Source organism: Heptranchias perlo, chromosome 1, assembly GCF_035084215.1.
Source record: "Heptranchias perlo isolate sHepPer1 chromosome 1, sHepPer1.hap1, whole genome shotgun sequence".
Lineage (NCBI taxonomy): Eukaryota > Metazoa > Chordata > Chondrichthyes > Hexanchiformes > Hexanchidae > Heptranchias > Heptranchias perlo.
In genome coordinates, this window is record NC_090325.1 from 172599968 (window position 1) to 172617988 (window position 18021).

The window sequence follows — 18021 nt, forward strand, 5'->3', positions numbered from 1 at the left end:
CTCTCGCTAGTGCCATTGGGTGGTGGTGCGATCATTCTGCCCACTGCCTGCCTGATGTGCGTTTCATATCAAAACTCCCTCCCAGCATATTCTCCAACTTTTTTTTTATTCGTTCATGGGATGTGGGTGTCGCTGGCAAGGCCAGCATTTATTGCCCATCCCCAATTGCCCTTGAGAAGGTGGTGATAAGCCGCCTTCTTGAACCGCTGCAGTCAGTGTGGTGAAGGTTCTCCCACAGTGCTGTTAGGGAGGGAGTTCCAGGATTTTGACCCAGCAACGATGAAGGAACATCGATATATTTCCAAGTCGGGATGGTGTATGACTTGGAGGGGAACGTGCAGGTGGTGTTGTTCCCATGTGCCTGCTGCCATTGTTCTTCAAGGTGTTGGAGGTCGCGGGTTTGGGAGGTGCTGTCGAAGAAGCAGTGGCGAGTTGTTGCAGTGCATCCTGTAGATGGTGCACACTGCAGCCACGGTGCGCCGGTGGTGAAGGGAATGAATGTTTAGGGTGGTGGATGGGGTACCAATCAAACGGGCTGCTTTGTCCTGGATGGTGTCAAGCTTCTTGAGTGTTGTTGGAGCTGCACTCATCCAGGCAAGTGGAGAGTATTCCATCACACTCCTGACTTGTGCCTTGTAGATGGTGGAAAAGCTTTGGGGAGTCAGGCGGTGAGTCACTCGCCGCAGAATACCCAGCCTCTCACCTGCTCTTGTAGCCACAGTATTTATGTGGCTGGTCCAGTTAAGTTTCTGGTCAATGGTGATCCCCAGGATGTTTGATGGTGGGGGATTCAACAATGGTAATGCCGTTGAATGTCAAGGAGAGGTGGTTCGACTCTCTCTTGTTGGAGATGTTCATTGCCTGGCACTTGTCTGACGCAAATGTTACTTGCCATTTATCAGCCCAAGCCTGGATGTTGTCCAGGTCTTGCTGCATGCAGGCACGGACTGCTTCATTATCTGAGGGGTTGCCACGAACACCACAGAAGTCCGCTAGTTATATTTTAAAAAAAACAGAAGAGTGTTGGCAAATAAAGATTTTAACTTAAGACCTCCTGAATGTCATTGTACAAGGTATAGATTTCAATATTTTGTATTAGCAATATAGTGGTGTGTATCAGGAACTGTGAGCTAAACCTAAATGTATAGCATGTACTATTGGATAAAGTACACTTTAATTGGATGTGTCCAAAATGACTTTGTAAATACAATTCACTGGTAACATCTAAAATGTAAATGTATTAGTAGTGCTCAAAACTACCCAGTGATCATAAGCTAAAGACTCAGTATAGATATTTTCCAATAAAAGCTAACATGTCCCCAAACTCAAAACACAAAACACAGTAATTAAGGAATCAATTGGTAGCTATATTCTTCTTATTACTTTAGAATCATAGAAATTTACGGCACAGAAAGAGGCCATTCAGCCCATCGTGACTGTGCCGGCCGAAAAAGAACCATCCAGCCTAATCCCACATTCCAGCTCTTGGTCCGTAGCCTTGTAGGTTACGGCACTTTAAATGCACATCCAAGCACCTTTTAAATGCGATGAGGGTTTCTGCCTCTACCACCCATCCAGGCAGTGAGTTCCAGGCTCCTACCACCTTCTGGGTGAAAACATTTCTCCTCCGCTTCCTTCTAATCTGTCTCCAAAAGATCCTTAGGGAAGTTAGAGAAGAAGTAGAGGAGGCTCCAACTGTAATTTTCCAAAATTGTGTGGAAAGAAAAATTGTGCAAGAGGATTGGATTGTGGCCAAGGTGACTGGAATAAGCCAGGAAATTCTAAACCAGTTAGCCTTACTTCAGTTGTTGGTAATATAGAGTAGGTATTATGGGATAAAATTACTAAGCACTTTGAGAATCATGAGTTAATCAGGGCCAATCAGCACAGATTTCTAAAATGCAGATTGTACTTGACCAACCACATTGAGTTCTTTGACAAAATAACAAAGAAAAGAAATGCAGTGGATGCGGCTTAAATGGATTTTCAAAAAAAACAGTTGATAAAGGCACCATACAAGAAACTTATGACAAAGATGGTGGCATTTGGAATTAAAGGGAATGTGGTCACATGGATGGAGAGATTGTTGGAGGGCAAAAAGCAAAGGGGAACATAGATATGGGCGGATAACTGTCAAGTACAGTTCAATTTAGAAAACTGAGAAGCAATGTGTTTTGAAAGTAAGAATAGGGTACAAAGTCTACCTTAAGTGATAAGATTTCAAATGGAACAGAGGGACCTTGGTGTGCAGATACATGGGTCATTAAAGGTGGCAGTGCAAGTAGATAAGGCCATAGGAGAGACAAATGGAATTCTTGGTTTTACATCTAAAAGGCACAGAACACAAAAGCAAGGAGTTAATCTTGAGATTGTACAATACTTTAGCTAGGCTGTAGTCGGACTGTTTTGCAGAGTTTTCGGTACTATTCTCATGAAGTACTAAAACAGAAACTCTAAGATGCACCTTTTCTTAAGAAAACAGGATGCAGCTGGAGACAAGTAACAAGGGCAGTCCTCAAACTGGAAGGCAGCTGCATGACATGTCATTAATGCTAAACCTGATGTCTAAACATCCTCATAACAGAACAAAATAAAAGATGGTAAAACCTCCTCAATATCGTTGTTCAGGCAGAGGAGGAAGGAAAATAATTCCAACTTTAGGAGTGAACCTCTATTTTGTGTAAAATATTGGAGTTGCTAGTTCCAGGTCTAGCAGTATCTGCATGCACTGTGTGACATGTCCTTGAAGTCTTTTACTTTCATAATTTCTGACGGCAATAATGAAATTACTAGTGTGATATATACTGTTCATTGGGAGTGGAAGAACAATGCATGGCCTCCTGTTGGAAGGGAGTACACACAAAGAAACATGAAATAATCGGTGTGTTCAACACAACTTCAAAACAGTTATTTAGATGCTTTTCTCAGAATGCTATATTCATCTCTCAATTTTCTTTTCATTTTGTAAAAGGGTTCAAATCACGGTAAAGACAAATCTTGTTGTTAAGACACATTTGAACTGCGTGGAGTACACAAAGCATTGCTGGATGCACACTTGCTTTCATTAGCAAACTGCAAGAGGACAAAAAACAGGTTACCATATCTGCTTGAAACATTAACTTAATTTTTCTCTTTTTCGATGCTGTCAGATCTGTTGTACAATTCCAGCATCTGTAGTTTATTCCGCCACTTTATTTCTTGGAGATACACCTGTCATTGCACCGCTGCCCCCCTCATTTTAAGGGATTTTTACTCACATCAACACAACCTTGGGATTGAAAATGATAGACAAAATATTTAACAGCGAGCAGCTGGAAGTGATAAATGAAAAGAAACGTTCAGTTTAACAAGGCATCTACCAAATCACAAACATTTCTTTTTGCTAAGGTGTACTATAGTATATTAAAAAGGATGCTAGTTACATTACTGTGAAAAAAAATATATATATAAAAAATATAAATAGCATTTGGTACATCTGGTTCATTTTTCCTGTCCATCACATTCAAATTTCTTTGTTACACTTCAAAGAAAAGTACAAAGAAATTCTCCAGAAATGCAAGCCTGAATGTCTGAAGCTTCTTAATTTTTATCTGTATGAATTCAGTGTTTCCTTAACAGCAATTTGACTTTGTAGCTTACACATCTATACTTTCCATAATATATTTATTGCTCCTGACCTTACAAAACAGTGCATCCTCTGACTTACTGCAAACACTACAGTGGGATCCATTATTAATATATTATAAATGCATATCAGTGCACACAAACGTCACACTTCATTACAGATGCAAGACAATCTTGGGAGGGGGGTGCGAGCAAAAGCAAGAAACAAAGCCAATTACTTAATGCTGTGTGCTTGTGACCCACAGCCAAAACAGACAAGGGGGGTAATTTTGACTGGATGATAGTGTAACACGGGCAATACCGATTCAGCCACCGATTTACATCTCTCTCGATTTTCATTTCCATTGACTTATCTGCTGATCTGATATCGCCTGTTTTACATCACCCAAAGTCAAAATTTCCCAAAGCACTTTACAATTTGCCAAATTCCCTGAACAAACAACAATTAATCCCCGACTGCCCTTTAGATTTGGTCAGTTTAACAGGGCATAGTTCCACCTAGGCAGAATACCTTGTGTATTACATATTAAACTTCTGTTCTTATAAAACTGTGCATCATCGACTTACTGTGAGCACCACCACAGGAGATCCACTAATATTTTAAAAGTTTTGAGTATAGTGCATGTCACACATCAAATCTGTCTGTAGCTCAAGTTTTTCTGATTGCCTCAAATATGCCAAAGACTAATTTATCATAGAATGATACAACACAGGAGGATGCCATTTGGCCCATCTTACATGTAACATCACCGTTTCTGAGCACAGTTCTTACAATTTATTTATTAAATCTCAGGTCTTTGCGCCATGTCTGATTTCACTTTGTTTCTATGCCTAAGATATACTCAGCTTTCATCATATCCTGCATCTCATAGTAAGCAACTCCATGGGAGATACACTACAAAACTAAAAAGTCTTAAGCAACCCTGACTATTTGTGCATGGTACTACTCAAATGTACACAACTGTATAAGAATCTCACCACATGTATCTGCATGCACTGAGTGATCTCTAATGAATTATGGCCCACTGATGCAAACTTTACATAATTCAATACAGAGTTTTAAAAGAAAATCTTCCAATTTTAAGAATCCTTTTGTCAGCGACAGAGATTTTTTCTGTAATATTTCAGCAGTTTCATTTAAAAAGAGAAACTTGCTTAACAAGTTCTCAGTCTCCAATCAGCATGGTGGCAGAGGACACTGACGCCCCAACCCAGCACAGTAGCTCATGCCCATAATCTTACCTGGGACCATTTAGATACAAGCAGACTTCTAACAATGTAAACTAGCAAACTGACTCCCATTTCAATTCCCCAACCTTACCTATAATTTTGGCACTGCTTGCTGGGTGGTGTGTTTTTTACCTTCATCTTACATATTTGTATTTTAAGATTTCAATATGCCAGCATCAGAGAGAGAGGGGGTATGGGGCGGGGGGGGGGGGGGAAGGGGAGGAGTAAAGGAGGAGCACAATGCAAAATAAAGAAAATCAGAAGGGGGAGAAAATAGCTGGCACACCCTCAATTTGCCAGTTTGTGGAGTTGTCCACATTATTTAAAAAAAGACACGACAGCTCCATGGACTAAAAGCCACAAAGTTCCAATGTGAAGCCCAGATTACAGATTTGTGGTTTAAGCATTAACAAGGCACAAGCGAACCAGCAGTACCTTGATAAACATCTAGCAACATCTTTGTTTTCTGTTGAACAACTGTTACACACTGCTCTCCCACAACATAGTCAATTAATCACAGCATATATCTTCCAAATCTGATTGTCTTCAGATGCAGTACACTTTTTAAAAATACGCTTATTTCCTGCTTTAATAGTCAACCCAGGCATGAAGTTATGACAGTTACACGGACTAACTTAGGAGAACGTGAGCATGAGGAGTATATTGAAACGGCAAAATGTATGGGGTTCTAGTGCTTTTGCAGAGCTTATATTGTTCCTTGCAAGACCTTAGGCTATGGCAGTGATAGGACTTTTTTCTATTTGCAACTATGTGGATTTTTTCCACTGATTTTTGTGCCCATCATCGTGCTGAGGAATGGAATATTTTCCGATTTTTGGCATCCACTATCAATCCTAGGGTCAGGTATAGATATAGCACAGGTCAGGTGCAGAGCAAATTTTTCTTTATTCAAACAATGTGCCTCAGGGTCAGGAAAGTCAACTCCTTTTCCACTTCACACCATGCCCACACCAGTGGCTTCCACGTCAGAGTATCAGTTAATTTTGTACAATTGGTTTTATCCTGTGCACTTGTTCCTACCAAGGGCTGTGTTGAGGCTGCCCAATTCATTTCACAAGAATTAAACAGTTGGAGTAGTAGTAGTGTTCATTCCAAGAATCCGAGGGCTGAATCCTGATTTAGATCCCGGAGGTAAAGCACTTATGTATTTACCCACATTATTTATTTTAATCTTAAAGCCAAACAGAAAATAAGTTTAAAAAATATAAAACTGCTCCGCTTAATATCTCATTCTTGGTGAGATGTATGAGGAAGGGTAAGTCCCTTCATGCAGTATACACATTATTTGGAAAATCTCCAACATAGTAATCCAAATTTCTTATGCATATATGGTACATAGATAATATTCATTTAATTGGTCTGCTTCAGGACTTACACAAGGTACTCCCGGTTTAAGTGCTCCATGCAATCCTGTCCATCCCCCTGCCCACCCCCCCACCCCCAATTTCAACATTCTGCTAAGGCTGCAATAAAGAATGAACTGTCACTTATTCTCTCTCAAATGGCTCAATGGGAAAATTAACCATCTGAGGTGGTACTCAGCCATATAGAACAGTAAGGTTCCAGGCTTGAGCCCTCATTAAGTCAGCTGATCTCAGCTTGGGTTGCCAGAGAAATCACACTGCAAGTGACCTCAGCACTCTTGGAGTAGGGACGGTAAAAAAAATACTGCAGAAGAGTTCTTGCTCCAAATCAGCTTTTAACAGTCCCCTACTAGAAACATACAGGAATCATAGAATAGAGTTTAATCCTATAATTCATCCTTTTAGTTGGTATTGACAACATAATGTAGACAGTACCAAAGTTGTATCAGCAAGAAGGACGAGCAGGCAATATGACTAAGATAAAAAAGGGTTTATCTTCCCTGGTCATGTAGCAGACCACATAGCATATTCAAATCCTGAAGACAAAATTAGCAGCAATAGTATATCATCCTACACACGAAAGTGCATGTATGAAGAGTTTCACGTGGAAAAAGTTAGTTTCTCGGACATATTTGCATAGCTGAATTATATCCTTTAAAGGGTTGACTAAAGTAAATTTGGTTGTTACAAATGGTATGATTACATGAAGTGATGATCAATTTTAGTGGCTTCAAATTTAAAATCATACACTGTTGAATGTAGCTACTGGAAACTATGCCAAAGGAAATTGTTATACAAGTATATGCAAGGTGTGACATTTTCATGAAAGAAATATCATTAAATCAAGCAAAAAGATGACTACAGATAACTTACTGAAGATAGATTTGAGAGATACAAATCAGATTTCAGAGCTACAAATCCGAACATGCCAAAACTGTTACAAAACAGTTAGCCGTTAGGGTCAATGGGATTTTGATATCCAATACTCCGGAATTTGTAATGGTCTGTTCTGATGGGTGTATGGAGTCCAGTGCAGAATCCTCTCTGTGATTGAATGTTGCCAAGGTCCAACCACCTACAGCAGGCAGACAGACAATGCAGTGCAGTGTTGAAAATGTACCAGGAAGGGCTCTGTCCTTCTTCCACCATCAGCTGTGAGAATGATAGAATGGCCCTTGCCTGGTGCAGGTACTTCTGCCAGAATCTTAGGCAAAGTATCTGATGGCTGCTTGCTCTCATAAAAACCTAATGCAGCACGCATGAATCACTACCTTCAGGAGAAGGAGGCTAACGGACGAAAAGTTAACAGCTGATAATTATTTCTTTTGCTCCACAGTCAAGTTTGCATAAAATTGGAGAAAAACAAGTTAGCAGTACAGGATAATTTCAACATAATCTGATGCATTGCCACAATGCTTTCATTTCAAAAACAACATTTTAATTCGATCAACAACAGATACCAGTATAAAGATAAACCATATAAAAATGTTCCTGCTTTGGATATTGGCAAACTGCCCCTACCAGACACAGCAGAAACTTTACAGTGAAAATATCGTGGTTTCTCGCCCCACCAAAAAATACCCACACCAATCCCCCTTTCCTATTTCATGTGGTCATTTCTTGAAGGTTCATCTATTTCTCTTGCATATTTTGCACAAAGATTATGGTGTATGGTTACCAAACCAAAATGTCCAATTATTGTTTGAAGAACTTCACTTATACAAGCGTGACAGTGAACAGTGCCAGGTTGAATTTTGAAAATTACCAGTATGTGCCACCTTTACAAAGACAGTTAATCATAACCCACAAATTTATTGTACATGGCCAAAGCACAAGAAATTCTTAAATCAAAAGACTTCATTTTTTTTCCTTATGTATGTGAAGTATTTATATGACCAATATCCCATGATTGGCTTAAAGCGAGACAAATAAATCTAGATGGCACAGGTAAGAACATGTCTTACTGCCACTGTTTTTAAATAACATTCAAAATAAACCCATTATCCTCCACACAAGTAGTAGTCCTAATGAGAGGTGATATAAGGGATGAACCCTAACTTTCTCATGCATATGAACCGATCAACATTATTCAATTAATCACCGCTCACATTTAAGTAAAAGTGTGACTTTTCTGGTTCCATTTTAGATTCTAAATTTGCATCAAAGTAAACTAAAAATAATCATGACTCTTCAGCTTTGACCATGTCCCCCTAAAAAATGCTTCAAAACTAAGATATGGAAAGATTTTTAAGTATTTAAGTCACAATTCTGTGGTCACATTATTTCTGATGAGTGCCACTTCTGGTCTAATCCACCCCCCCATTCCTTGATGTTATTCCTAATTTCTTTACCCAGAGGCTAAAGGATTCTGGTCATTCCTCCTGCTAAGATTACAATATATGTATTGCTTCATTTTTTTCCTCAGGCTGGAATGCAGTCACCTTTAAAATAATTAACTACCATCAATGCAAGGCTTTTAGGTGCAGCTTACCTCAAATCTCCTCCACCCTTGCTTTCATGTTATTTTCACATTAATGATTTTCTCTCTAGTATTATTCATCAATATGCTCCTGTAATCAGTCGTAATAAAATATGGGCACCTCAATCTAGGCTTTTCAATTTCTAAAAGAAAATCTTGTAGAAAAATTGTTGAAGAACTAGTGCTTTTTCCTGCACCAAATCAAGGGCTTGAATGTCACCCTTATGTCACGGTGACCATTGCTGGACAATACTCAAGGTGCAGTCTGACTGGAACAGTCTACAGCTTTAGCAGCGCACCCTCTAACTTGTATGCTGCTGTTTTGGCTATATAGTTCATAATTCTATTTGCTTTGTTAATTGTTACTCTCTAGTGACTGGACTTCTTGTACTTCGAGTTTACTACCTTTCAATTTTAGCCAACTTGACTGTGATAATGTGGAGATGCCGTTGATGGACTGGGGTTGACAATTGTAAACAATTTTACAACACCAAGTTATAGTCCAGCAATTTTATTTTAAATTCACAAGCTTTCGGAGGCTTCCTCCTTCCTCAGGTGAACGTTGTTGGAAATGAAATCCTCGAAAAAAAAATGAAATTTTTTTTTTCGAGGATTTCATTTCCAACAACGTTCACCTGAGGAAGAAGGAAGCCTCCGAAAGCTTGTGAATTTAAAATAAAATTGCTGGACTATAACTTGGCGTTGTAAAATTGTTTACAATTGACTGTGATAGATAGAGAGTTCAAGTCTCTATTTTTAAAAAAATATCTACTTACGAGATGCGGTTGGTCACTATAAATTTATTTTACTGCAGACTTAAGTTTCTCTGGGTTGGGATTAGAATTCACATTTCCTATGGCTGGTTGGAAATTACCACTGTATGGGAATCATTTACCGAGACATTGCATTTTTTGTATGCAAACCCATTTTGATTTCAACGCACATCGAAATCAACAAACCCAAACTGCTTAACAATCAATTTAAGGTAAAAATTAAATCTGAATTCTGAAAAAGCTGAATTCCAGAGGTGAGGTGAATGTGACTGCCCATGACGTCAAGGCAGCATTTGACCGAATGTGGCACCAAGGAGCCCTAGTAAAATTGAAGTCAATGGGAATCAGGGGGAAAACTCTCCAGTGGCTGGAGTCATACCTAGCACAAAGGAAGATGGTGGTGGTTGCTGGAGGCCAATCATCTCAGCCCCAGGACACTGCTGCAGGAGTTCCTCAGGGCAGTGTCGTAGGCCCAACCATCTTGAGCTGTTTCATCAATGACCTTCCCTCCATCATAAAGTCAGAAATGGGGATATTCGCTGATGATTGCAGTGTTCAATTCCATTCGCAACCCCTCAGATAATGAAGCAGTCTGTGCCCGCATGCAGCAAGACCTGGACAACATCCAGGCTTGGGCTGATAAGTGGCAAGTAACATTTCCGTCAGACATGAGCCAGGCAACGACCCCCATCTCCAACAAGAGAGAGTCTAACCACTTCCCCTTGACATTCAATGGCATTACCATCGCCGAATCCCCCACTATAAACATCCTGAGGGGTCACCATTGACCAGAAACTTAACTGGACCAGCCACATAAATACTGTTGCTACAAGAGCAGGTCAGAGGCTGGGTATTCTCTAGCGAGTGACTCACCTCCTGACTCCCCAAAGCCTTTCCACCATCTACAAGGCACAAGTCAAGAGTGTGATGGAATACTCTCCACTTGCTTGGATGAGTGCAGCTCCAACAACACTCAAAAGAAGCTTGACACCATCCAAGACAAGACAACCCGCTTGACTGGCATTCCATCCACCACCGGCGCACCGTGGCTGCAGTGTGTACCATCCACAGGGTGCACTTCAGCAACTCACCAAGGCTTCTTCAGCAGCATCTCCCAAATCCGCGACCCCTTCCACCTAGAAGGACAAGGACAGCAGGTACATGGGAACAACACCACCTGCACGTTTCCCTCCAAGTCACACACCATCCCGACTTGGAAATATATCGCCGTTCCTTCATTGTCGCTGGGTCAAAATCCTGGAAGTCGCTACGTAACAGCACTGTGGGAGAACCTTCACCACACGGACTGCAGCAGTTGAAGGCGGCGGCTCACCACCACCTTCTCAAGGGCAATTAGGGATGGGCAATTAATGCTGGCTTTGCCAGCAACGCCCACATTTCATGAACGAATAAAAAAAATATATATTACTTGGATAATAAGAGTCTAAATGGGAAAGAGGAGCAAAGGGAGCTAGGGGTACAGAAACACAAATCATTAAAAGTTGCGACGCAGGTTATTAAGGCCATAAAAAAGGCAAATCAAGCACTGGGGTGCATTTCTAGAGGGATAGAATTGAAAAGCAGAGAAGTTATATTAAACTTGAATAGAACCTTGGTTAGACCACACTTAGAGTACTGTGCATAGTTCTGGTCTCCATATTGTAGAAAGGATATGGATGCATTGGAGAGGGTGCAAAAAAGATTCACAAGGATGATACCAGAACTGAGAGGATATACTTATCAGAAAAGGCTGATCAGGCTTGGGCTCTTCTCTCTAAAAAAGAGAAGGCTGAGAGGTGACCTGATAGAGGTCTTTAAGATAATGAAAGGGTTTGATAGGGTAGACGTAGAGAAAATGTTTCCATTTGTGGGGGAGTCCAAAACTAGAGGTCATAAATATAAAATAGTCACTAATGAATCCAATAGGGAATTAAGGAGAAACTTCTTTACCCAAAAAGTGGTAAGAATGTAGAATGCACTACCACAAGGAGTAGTTGAGGCAAATAGCATAGATGCATTTAAGGGGAAACTGGATAAGCACATGAGGGAAAAAGGAATAGAAGGGTATGCTGATAGGGTTAGATAAAGTAGGGAGGGAGGAGAAAGTGCGGGGGGGTGGGGTGGAGGAGGCTAGTGTGGAGCATAAACGCTGGCATAGACCAGTTGGGCTCAATGGCCTGTTTCTGTGCTGTAGACTCGATGTAACTGAACCAAAATAGCACCAATGTCCTTGTGGAAAGGATTAATTGGATAACCAACATCTTGGGGGACACAACTGACTTATGCAAATAATAATAGATAAAGGGGGTGTTTTAAACCCCAAGAACGGGTGGGAGTTGAAAAGAGTTATTTTTTGGTTCGCGACCACAACCCAGCTTTATTTCCAGGTTTAACGTCGGCGCGTAAAAGTACAGGCTTCCCACTGGGAATGCAAAGTCCGAAACTTTTGCGGTTGTGACCCTCTCCGTGGGCTGAACTAAGGAATAAAAAGGGGCATACAACAAGAATGGGTGTCCTTTACAGACTGCCAGATTGTTTGAAAGAACATGGGAACATAGGTCATTCAGCTCCTTTAGCCTATTTCGCCATTCAATGAGATCATGACTGATCTGTATCCTAACTCCATCCACCCACCTTGGTTCCATATCCCTCAATACCCTTGGCTAGCAAAAATCTATCAATCTCAGATTTCAAATTATTAATTGAGTTAGCAGCTACTGCTTTTTGTGGGTGAGTGTTCCACACTTCTACCACCCTTTGAGTGAAGTGTGTCCTACCTTCTCTCCTGAATGGTCTGGCTCTGATTTTAAGGTTATGTCCCCTTGTCCTAGACTTCCCCACCAGTGGAAAAAGTTTCTTTCTATCTACCCTATCAATTCCTTTCAAAATTCTAAAAACCTCAATCAATTCACCTTTTAACCTCTTACATTTCAGGGAATACAAGCATAGTTTTTGTAATCTCTCTTCGTAATTTAATCCTTGGGGCCCTGGTAACATTCCAGCGAATTTGCAATGCACCCCTTCCAAGGCCAATATATCCTTTCTAAGGTGCAGTGCCCAGAAGTGTACATAGTACTCCAGATTTGGTCCAATCAATTTGGTTTTAATTGTAGCAAAACTTCCTCCCCTTTATATTCTGGCCCTCTAGTTATAAAGTCTAACATTCCATTAGCCTTCTTGATTTTTTTTGTACCTGACCACTACATTTCAGTGATCTGTGTACATTGACCCCTAAATCTCTTTGGACCTCCACTGTTCCTAGCTTTTTACTATTTAAAAATTACTCCAATCGATCCTTTTTTGGTCCAAAATGGATGACCTCACACTTACCTGTGTTGAAATCCATCTGCCACAGTTTTGCTCACTTAATCTACCAATGTCTCTTTGTCCTTAATTATAGATTCCAATAACTTCCCCACAACAGATGTTAGACTAACAGGTCTATAATTTCCTGATTTCTCTCTCTCACACCTTTCTTAAGGCGAGAGGGATAGATTTCTAGGCACAAAAGGCATCAAGGGGTATGGGGAGAAAGCGGGAATATGGTATTGAGATATAGAGGATCAGCCATGATCATATTGAATGGCAGAGCAGGTGCGAAGGGCTGAATGGCCTACTCCTGCTCCTATTTTCTGCCTTTCAATGAAGTTGAAGAAGAAATCTGTCAACAGTTCAGAAAGATTCGTAGAAATAATAAAGGCAGTAATGGGAGACTTTAACTATCCAAAGATAAATTGAGAGAGGGAGGGAATATATAGAATACATTCAAGACTATTTTTGAGTTGTACATTACACGCCCTATAAGGATGGATGCAATACTGAACTTGGTTCTGGGTAACAAACTGCATGAAGGTAGGAGAAACATTAGGCACGAACAATCATAATATAATTAGTATTAAAGTTAAAATAGAGAAAGATAAAGTCAAAAACAAAGTTGATTAATTGGAGTACTGCAAACTACAGAGGAATGAAAGAGGGCTGAGCCTGGATAAATTGAAGGGAATAGTTAACTGGTAAAATGGTGCAGCAACTGTTGGAAATACTTAAGTGTGAGATTGACACAGCTCGCAGACTAGGAACATTCTAATGAGGAAAAACAAAACTGCATCCAGGGTTGTAGTTCATGGATGAACAGTTAGATTAGACTGAACATAAAGGCTAAAACCATATATGATAAAGCTAAAGCTAGAGACACAAAAGATTCATTAGAAATACAATAACCTGCAAGTAGAAACAAAGAGAGATAAGGGGAGCTAAGAGGGCATACAAGAAAAAAAACTTGCAGCCAGTATATAGGGAAATGATCACATTAGAAGAAACAAAATCATCAAGGAGTGTGTGCAGCCACTTTAAAACGAGCATGCAAAATGATGGTAGCGAAGTAAATGGCAGAGTTGCTTAATGAGAAGCATGAAGGAAGTCTTCAAAGGCTTGGAGATGAAAAAGCAGAATGGCAACCAATAAATATATACATCAATAAGGACACAGTTCTTAAGAGACTGAGGATGCTAAAAACTGAGAAGTATCCAGGGTCAGTTAGTTTTCACCCCAGAATATTTATTTGGAGGGGGGGCAGGGGGATTAGTAAGGAAGTATGGGAGGGACTAAGCGTGATTTTACAAAAATTCATTCGAGATAGAAGCTGTGCCAAAGGACTACAATGGCATGTTACATCTCTGTTCAAAAAAAAGAGGAAAGGGATAAGCCAGCCAACTATCAACCAATTAGTCATACAGAGCATTGTCAGAGATAAAATAATCAAAAGAGGTACTAGATAATGACTGAAAATATAAAACGCAGAAAAACTAGGGCTGTATAAAGTCAGTATCTCAAGCAACAGGCAAATGCCTGTGCTAAAATTGTTTCTAAATATATTCACCTGTAAATTCAAACCAGAGTACCCATAATGTCTCACACAGAGCTGTGTAATTCCCTAGTACAAGAAAGCACCCTCGTGCTTAAAAGCAGCGGTACACATTACTGTGCAACTTATGTATAGATTTTACAGTAACCATTTTTTTTTCCATTTCTATGATGCTTAGCAAACAAATCACTTGTCAGCTGGTGCAACCTTAATATCTGGTCCGTGATGTGTAGTTTATTTTCTACTCTGTTAATGAATTCATATAACCTCTATCCGCTTGCTCACATTAAACAGGTTTCACCATCCTGATATTAATAACTTTGTTCCAAAAATCACACTTATGTTCAGCAGTAAGGAGTTACTGAAAGTCTGTAGTGTACTAGGGGGAGAACTGGAAGGTTTTGTTAAGCAGCGACCATACTGGCAGCATGTAACTTGTGAAAATTCATGCAAACAAATCATCAGTATTTATAAACCAAACTCAATTATCAGCAAAGTGATGGAAGGTGTCGTCGACAGTGCTATCAAGCGGCACTTACTCACCAATAACCCCCTCACTGATGCTCAGTTTGGGTTCCACCAGGACCACTCAGCTCCGGATCTCATTAAAGCCTTGGTCCAAACATGGACAAAAGAGCTGAATTCCAGAGGTGAGGTGAGTGACTGCCCTTGACTTCAAGGCAGCATTTGACCAAGTGTGACACCAAGGAGCCCTAGTAAAATTGAAGTCAACGGGAATCAGGGGGAAAACTCCCCAGTGGCTGGAGTCGTACCTAGCACAAAGGAAGATGGTAGTGGTTGTTGGAGGGCAATCATCTCAGCCCCAGGACATTGGTGCAGGAGTTCCTGAGGGCAGTGTCCTTGGCCCAACCATCTTCAGCTGCTTCATCAATGACCTTCCCTCCATAAGGTCAGAAATGGGGATGTTCGCTGATGATTGCACAGTGTTCAATTCCATTCACAACCCCTCAGATAATGAAGCAGTCCGAGTCCACATGCAGCAAGACCTGGACAACATCCAGGCTTCGGCTGATAAGTGGCAAGTAACATTTGTGCCAGACAAGTGCCAGGCAATGACCATCTCCAACAAGAGAGAGTCTAACCACCTGCCCTTGACATTCAATGGCATTACCATCGTCGAATCCCCCACTATCAACATCCTGGGGGTCACCACCATTGATCAGAAACTTAGCTGGACCAGCCACAAATACTGTGGCTACAAGAGCAGGTCAGAGGCTGGGTATTCCACGGATAGTGACTCACCTCCTGACTCCCCAAAGCCTTTCCACCATCTACAAGGCACAAGTCAGGAGTGTGATGGAATACTCTCCACTTGCCTGGATGAGTGCAGCTCCAACAACACTCAAGAAGCTCGACACCATCCAGGACAAAACAGCCCGCTTGATTACCACCCCATCCACCACCCTAAACATTCACTCCCTTCACCACTGCCGCACCGTGGCTGCAGTGTGTACCATCCACAGGATGCACTGCAGCAACTTGCCAAGGCTTCTTCGACAGCAACTCCCAAACTTGTGACCTCTATCACCTAGAAGGACAAGGGCAGCAGGCACATGGGAACACCACCACCTGCACGTTCCCCTCCAAGTCACACACCATCCCGACTTGGAAATATATCGCCATTCCTTCATCGTCGCTAGGTCAAAATCCTGGAACTCCCTACCTAACAGCACTGTGGAAGAACCGTCAACACACAAACTGCAGCGGTTCAAGGCGGCGGCTCACCACCACCTTCTCAAGGGCAATTAGTGATGGCAATAAATGCCGGCCTCGCCAGTGACACCGACAACCCATGAACGAATAAACAAAAAAGGGAGCCGAGGCGAATTTTTTTGCACCCAGAGGGTGGTGGGGGTCTGGAACTCCTTGCTTGAAAGGGTGGTAAAGACAGAAACCCTCAACTCATTTAAAAAGTACTTGGATGAGGACTTGAACTGCCGTAACCTACAGGGCTACGGACCAAGTGTTGGAAAGAGGGATGAAGCTGGATCGCTCTTTTTCTTCCAGCACGGACACAATGGGTCGAATGGCCTCCTTTGTGCCGTAACTGTCTATGATGAATCCTTCCTCTAATTAGGGAATTAATACAAAAAGAACACGTGTCACTGCTAATACGGAGTTGGTAAATATACATTCAAACCTGACTGACTTCTGGAGTTTACTTTAAGATTTGCCATAATATAAAGTACTGAGTTTGCACTTTTTGGCGCCTCCCCATCTATAATCACAACTGACAATAACTGACCCGGTCGCCTGGTCCCTCTCTCTCTGCTTCAAGTGCCAACAGGTTTTTCCAAAAAACAAGACGTCGCCTCAGCGCGCCTGCTTACACAGGGTGGGGAAATAATAACCCGGATAATATATTATTCAGGTTAATCGATTAACACAATAATTGTTAAAAAAAATTGCCGCCTCGTAATTTGAAGTAAAGCCAAAAAAAAGAGTGGAACTGAGAGCAGGATCCGGGCTTCAGAATGAAAAGACATTTATAATAATAAAAAAGAATTACCTGAATGAATAGAGCGAACTGCATAAGCGACAGCCTGCTGAGAGTTAGAGCGAGAATGCGGAATAGAGGGTTCATCCGCCCGCTTTACTCCCACTTCACGCTAGTGAGTGCAGTGGCCGCAGAGCAGTTCTCATGGTCCCGGTGATCTGCTAACTTGTGGACCCCAGCAAACTCCTTCTAATCTTCGCAACGTCTTTCGCGCTCTCTCTCTCTCTCTCCGAATAAATCTTCTGGACGGAGGGAAAGCTCCACATGCACACACACACACACACAATGTGCAACTCAATAAATCAGCACCAGACTGCGACTCTACCGCGGGGAGAGGACAGCCGACAAATGGCCCAAGCTCACAGGGTTATGGTTAGTGCTCTGCTGTTAAACATTTGCTTCAGTTACTCTGCCCTAAGTCACACTTGCGAAAGAGAAAGTAAAAAATGAAATGAAAGTTAAGGCAGCCCGTAATGTCACGAAGAGATATCGCGCACAGAGGCAACTCTGCGTCGACCCGTTTCCTCTAGTTCCTTGTCTGACTGGTGACCCTATCTAAGCCGCTTGTTCCCTGGCCCTTTTTTGTTTGCAATTTACCGACCTACTGAATCTCATTTGTCAGGGATGCATTGCCAACTTTGTTATTGTGTGATTTTTTAAAAAAAGACAACAAATGGCGGAAACACTCAGCCGATCAGGCAGCATCACTGGAGAAAGTAATGATGTGGAGATGCCGGTGATGGACTGGGGTGGACAAATGTAAGGAATCTTACAACACCAGGTTATAGTCCAACAATTTTGTAAGATTCCTTACATTGGAGAAAGTAAGGTTAACGTTTCAGGTCATTGGCCTTTGGTCAGAACCGGGAGCTGTTATAGATGAACAATTGTAAACAATTTTACAACACCAAGTTATAGTCCAGCAATTTTATTTTAAATTCACAAGCTTTCGGAGGCTTCCTCCTTCGTCAGGTGTTCACTATAACTTGGTGTTGTAAAATTGTTTACAATTGTCAACCCCAGTCCATCACCGGCATCTCCACATCATAGATGAACAGGTGGGACTAGAACTGGGGAGAAGATTGTTGCTATTACGTGATCTGTCTTGCTGCAAGTCGCTCTGAAAAAGTACAACTCCTTAATTAAAA

At 41.4% G+C, this 18021-nt stretch overlaps 1 protein-coding gene across 2 annotated transcripts in view; it reads right to left on the reverse strand.

Moving 5' to 3' along the window:
- Positions 1-17294, reverse strand: part of LOC137327911 (interleukin-15-like) — a 43661-nt gene extending 26367 nt beyond the window's left edge. For both annotated transcript variants that reach the window (XM_067993844.1, XM_067993834.1), the window contains exon 1: positions 16886-17294. In XM_067993844.1, coding sequence (XP_067849945.1) covers positions 16886-16960 — 75 coding nt within the window. In that variant the 5' untranslated portion in view covers positions 16961-17294. The remainder of the gene's footprint in view (positions 1-16885) is intronic.
- Between the last annotated feature and the right edge of the window lie 727 nt (positions 17295-18021).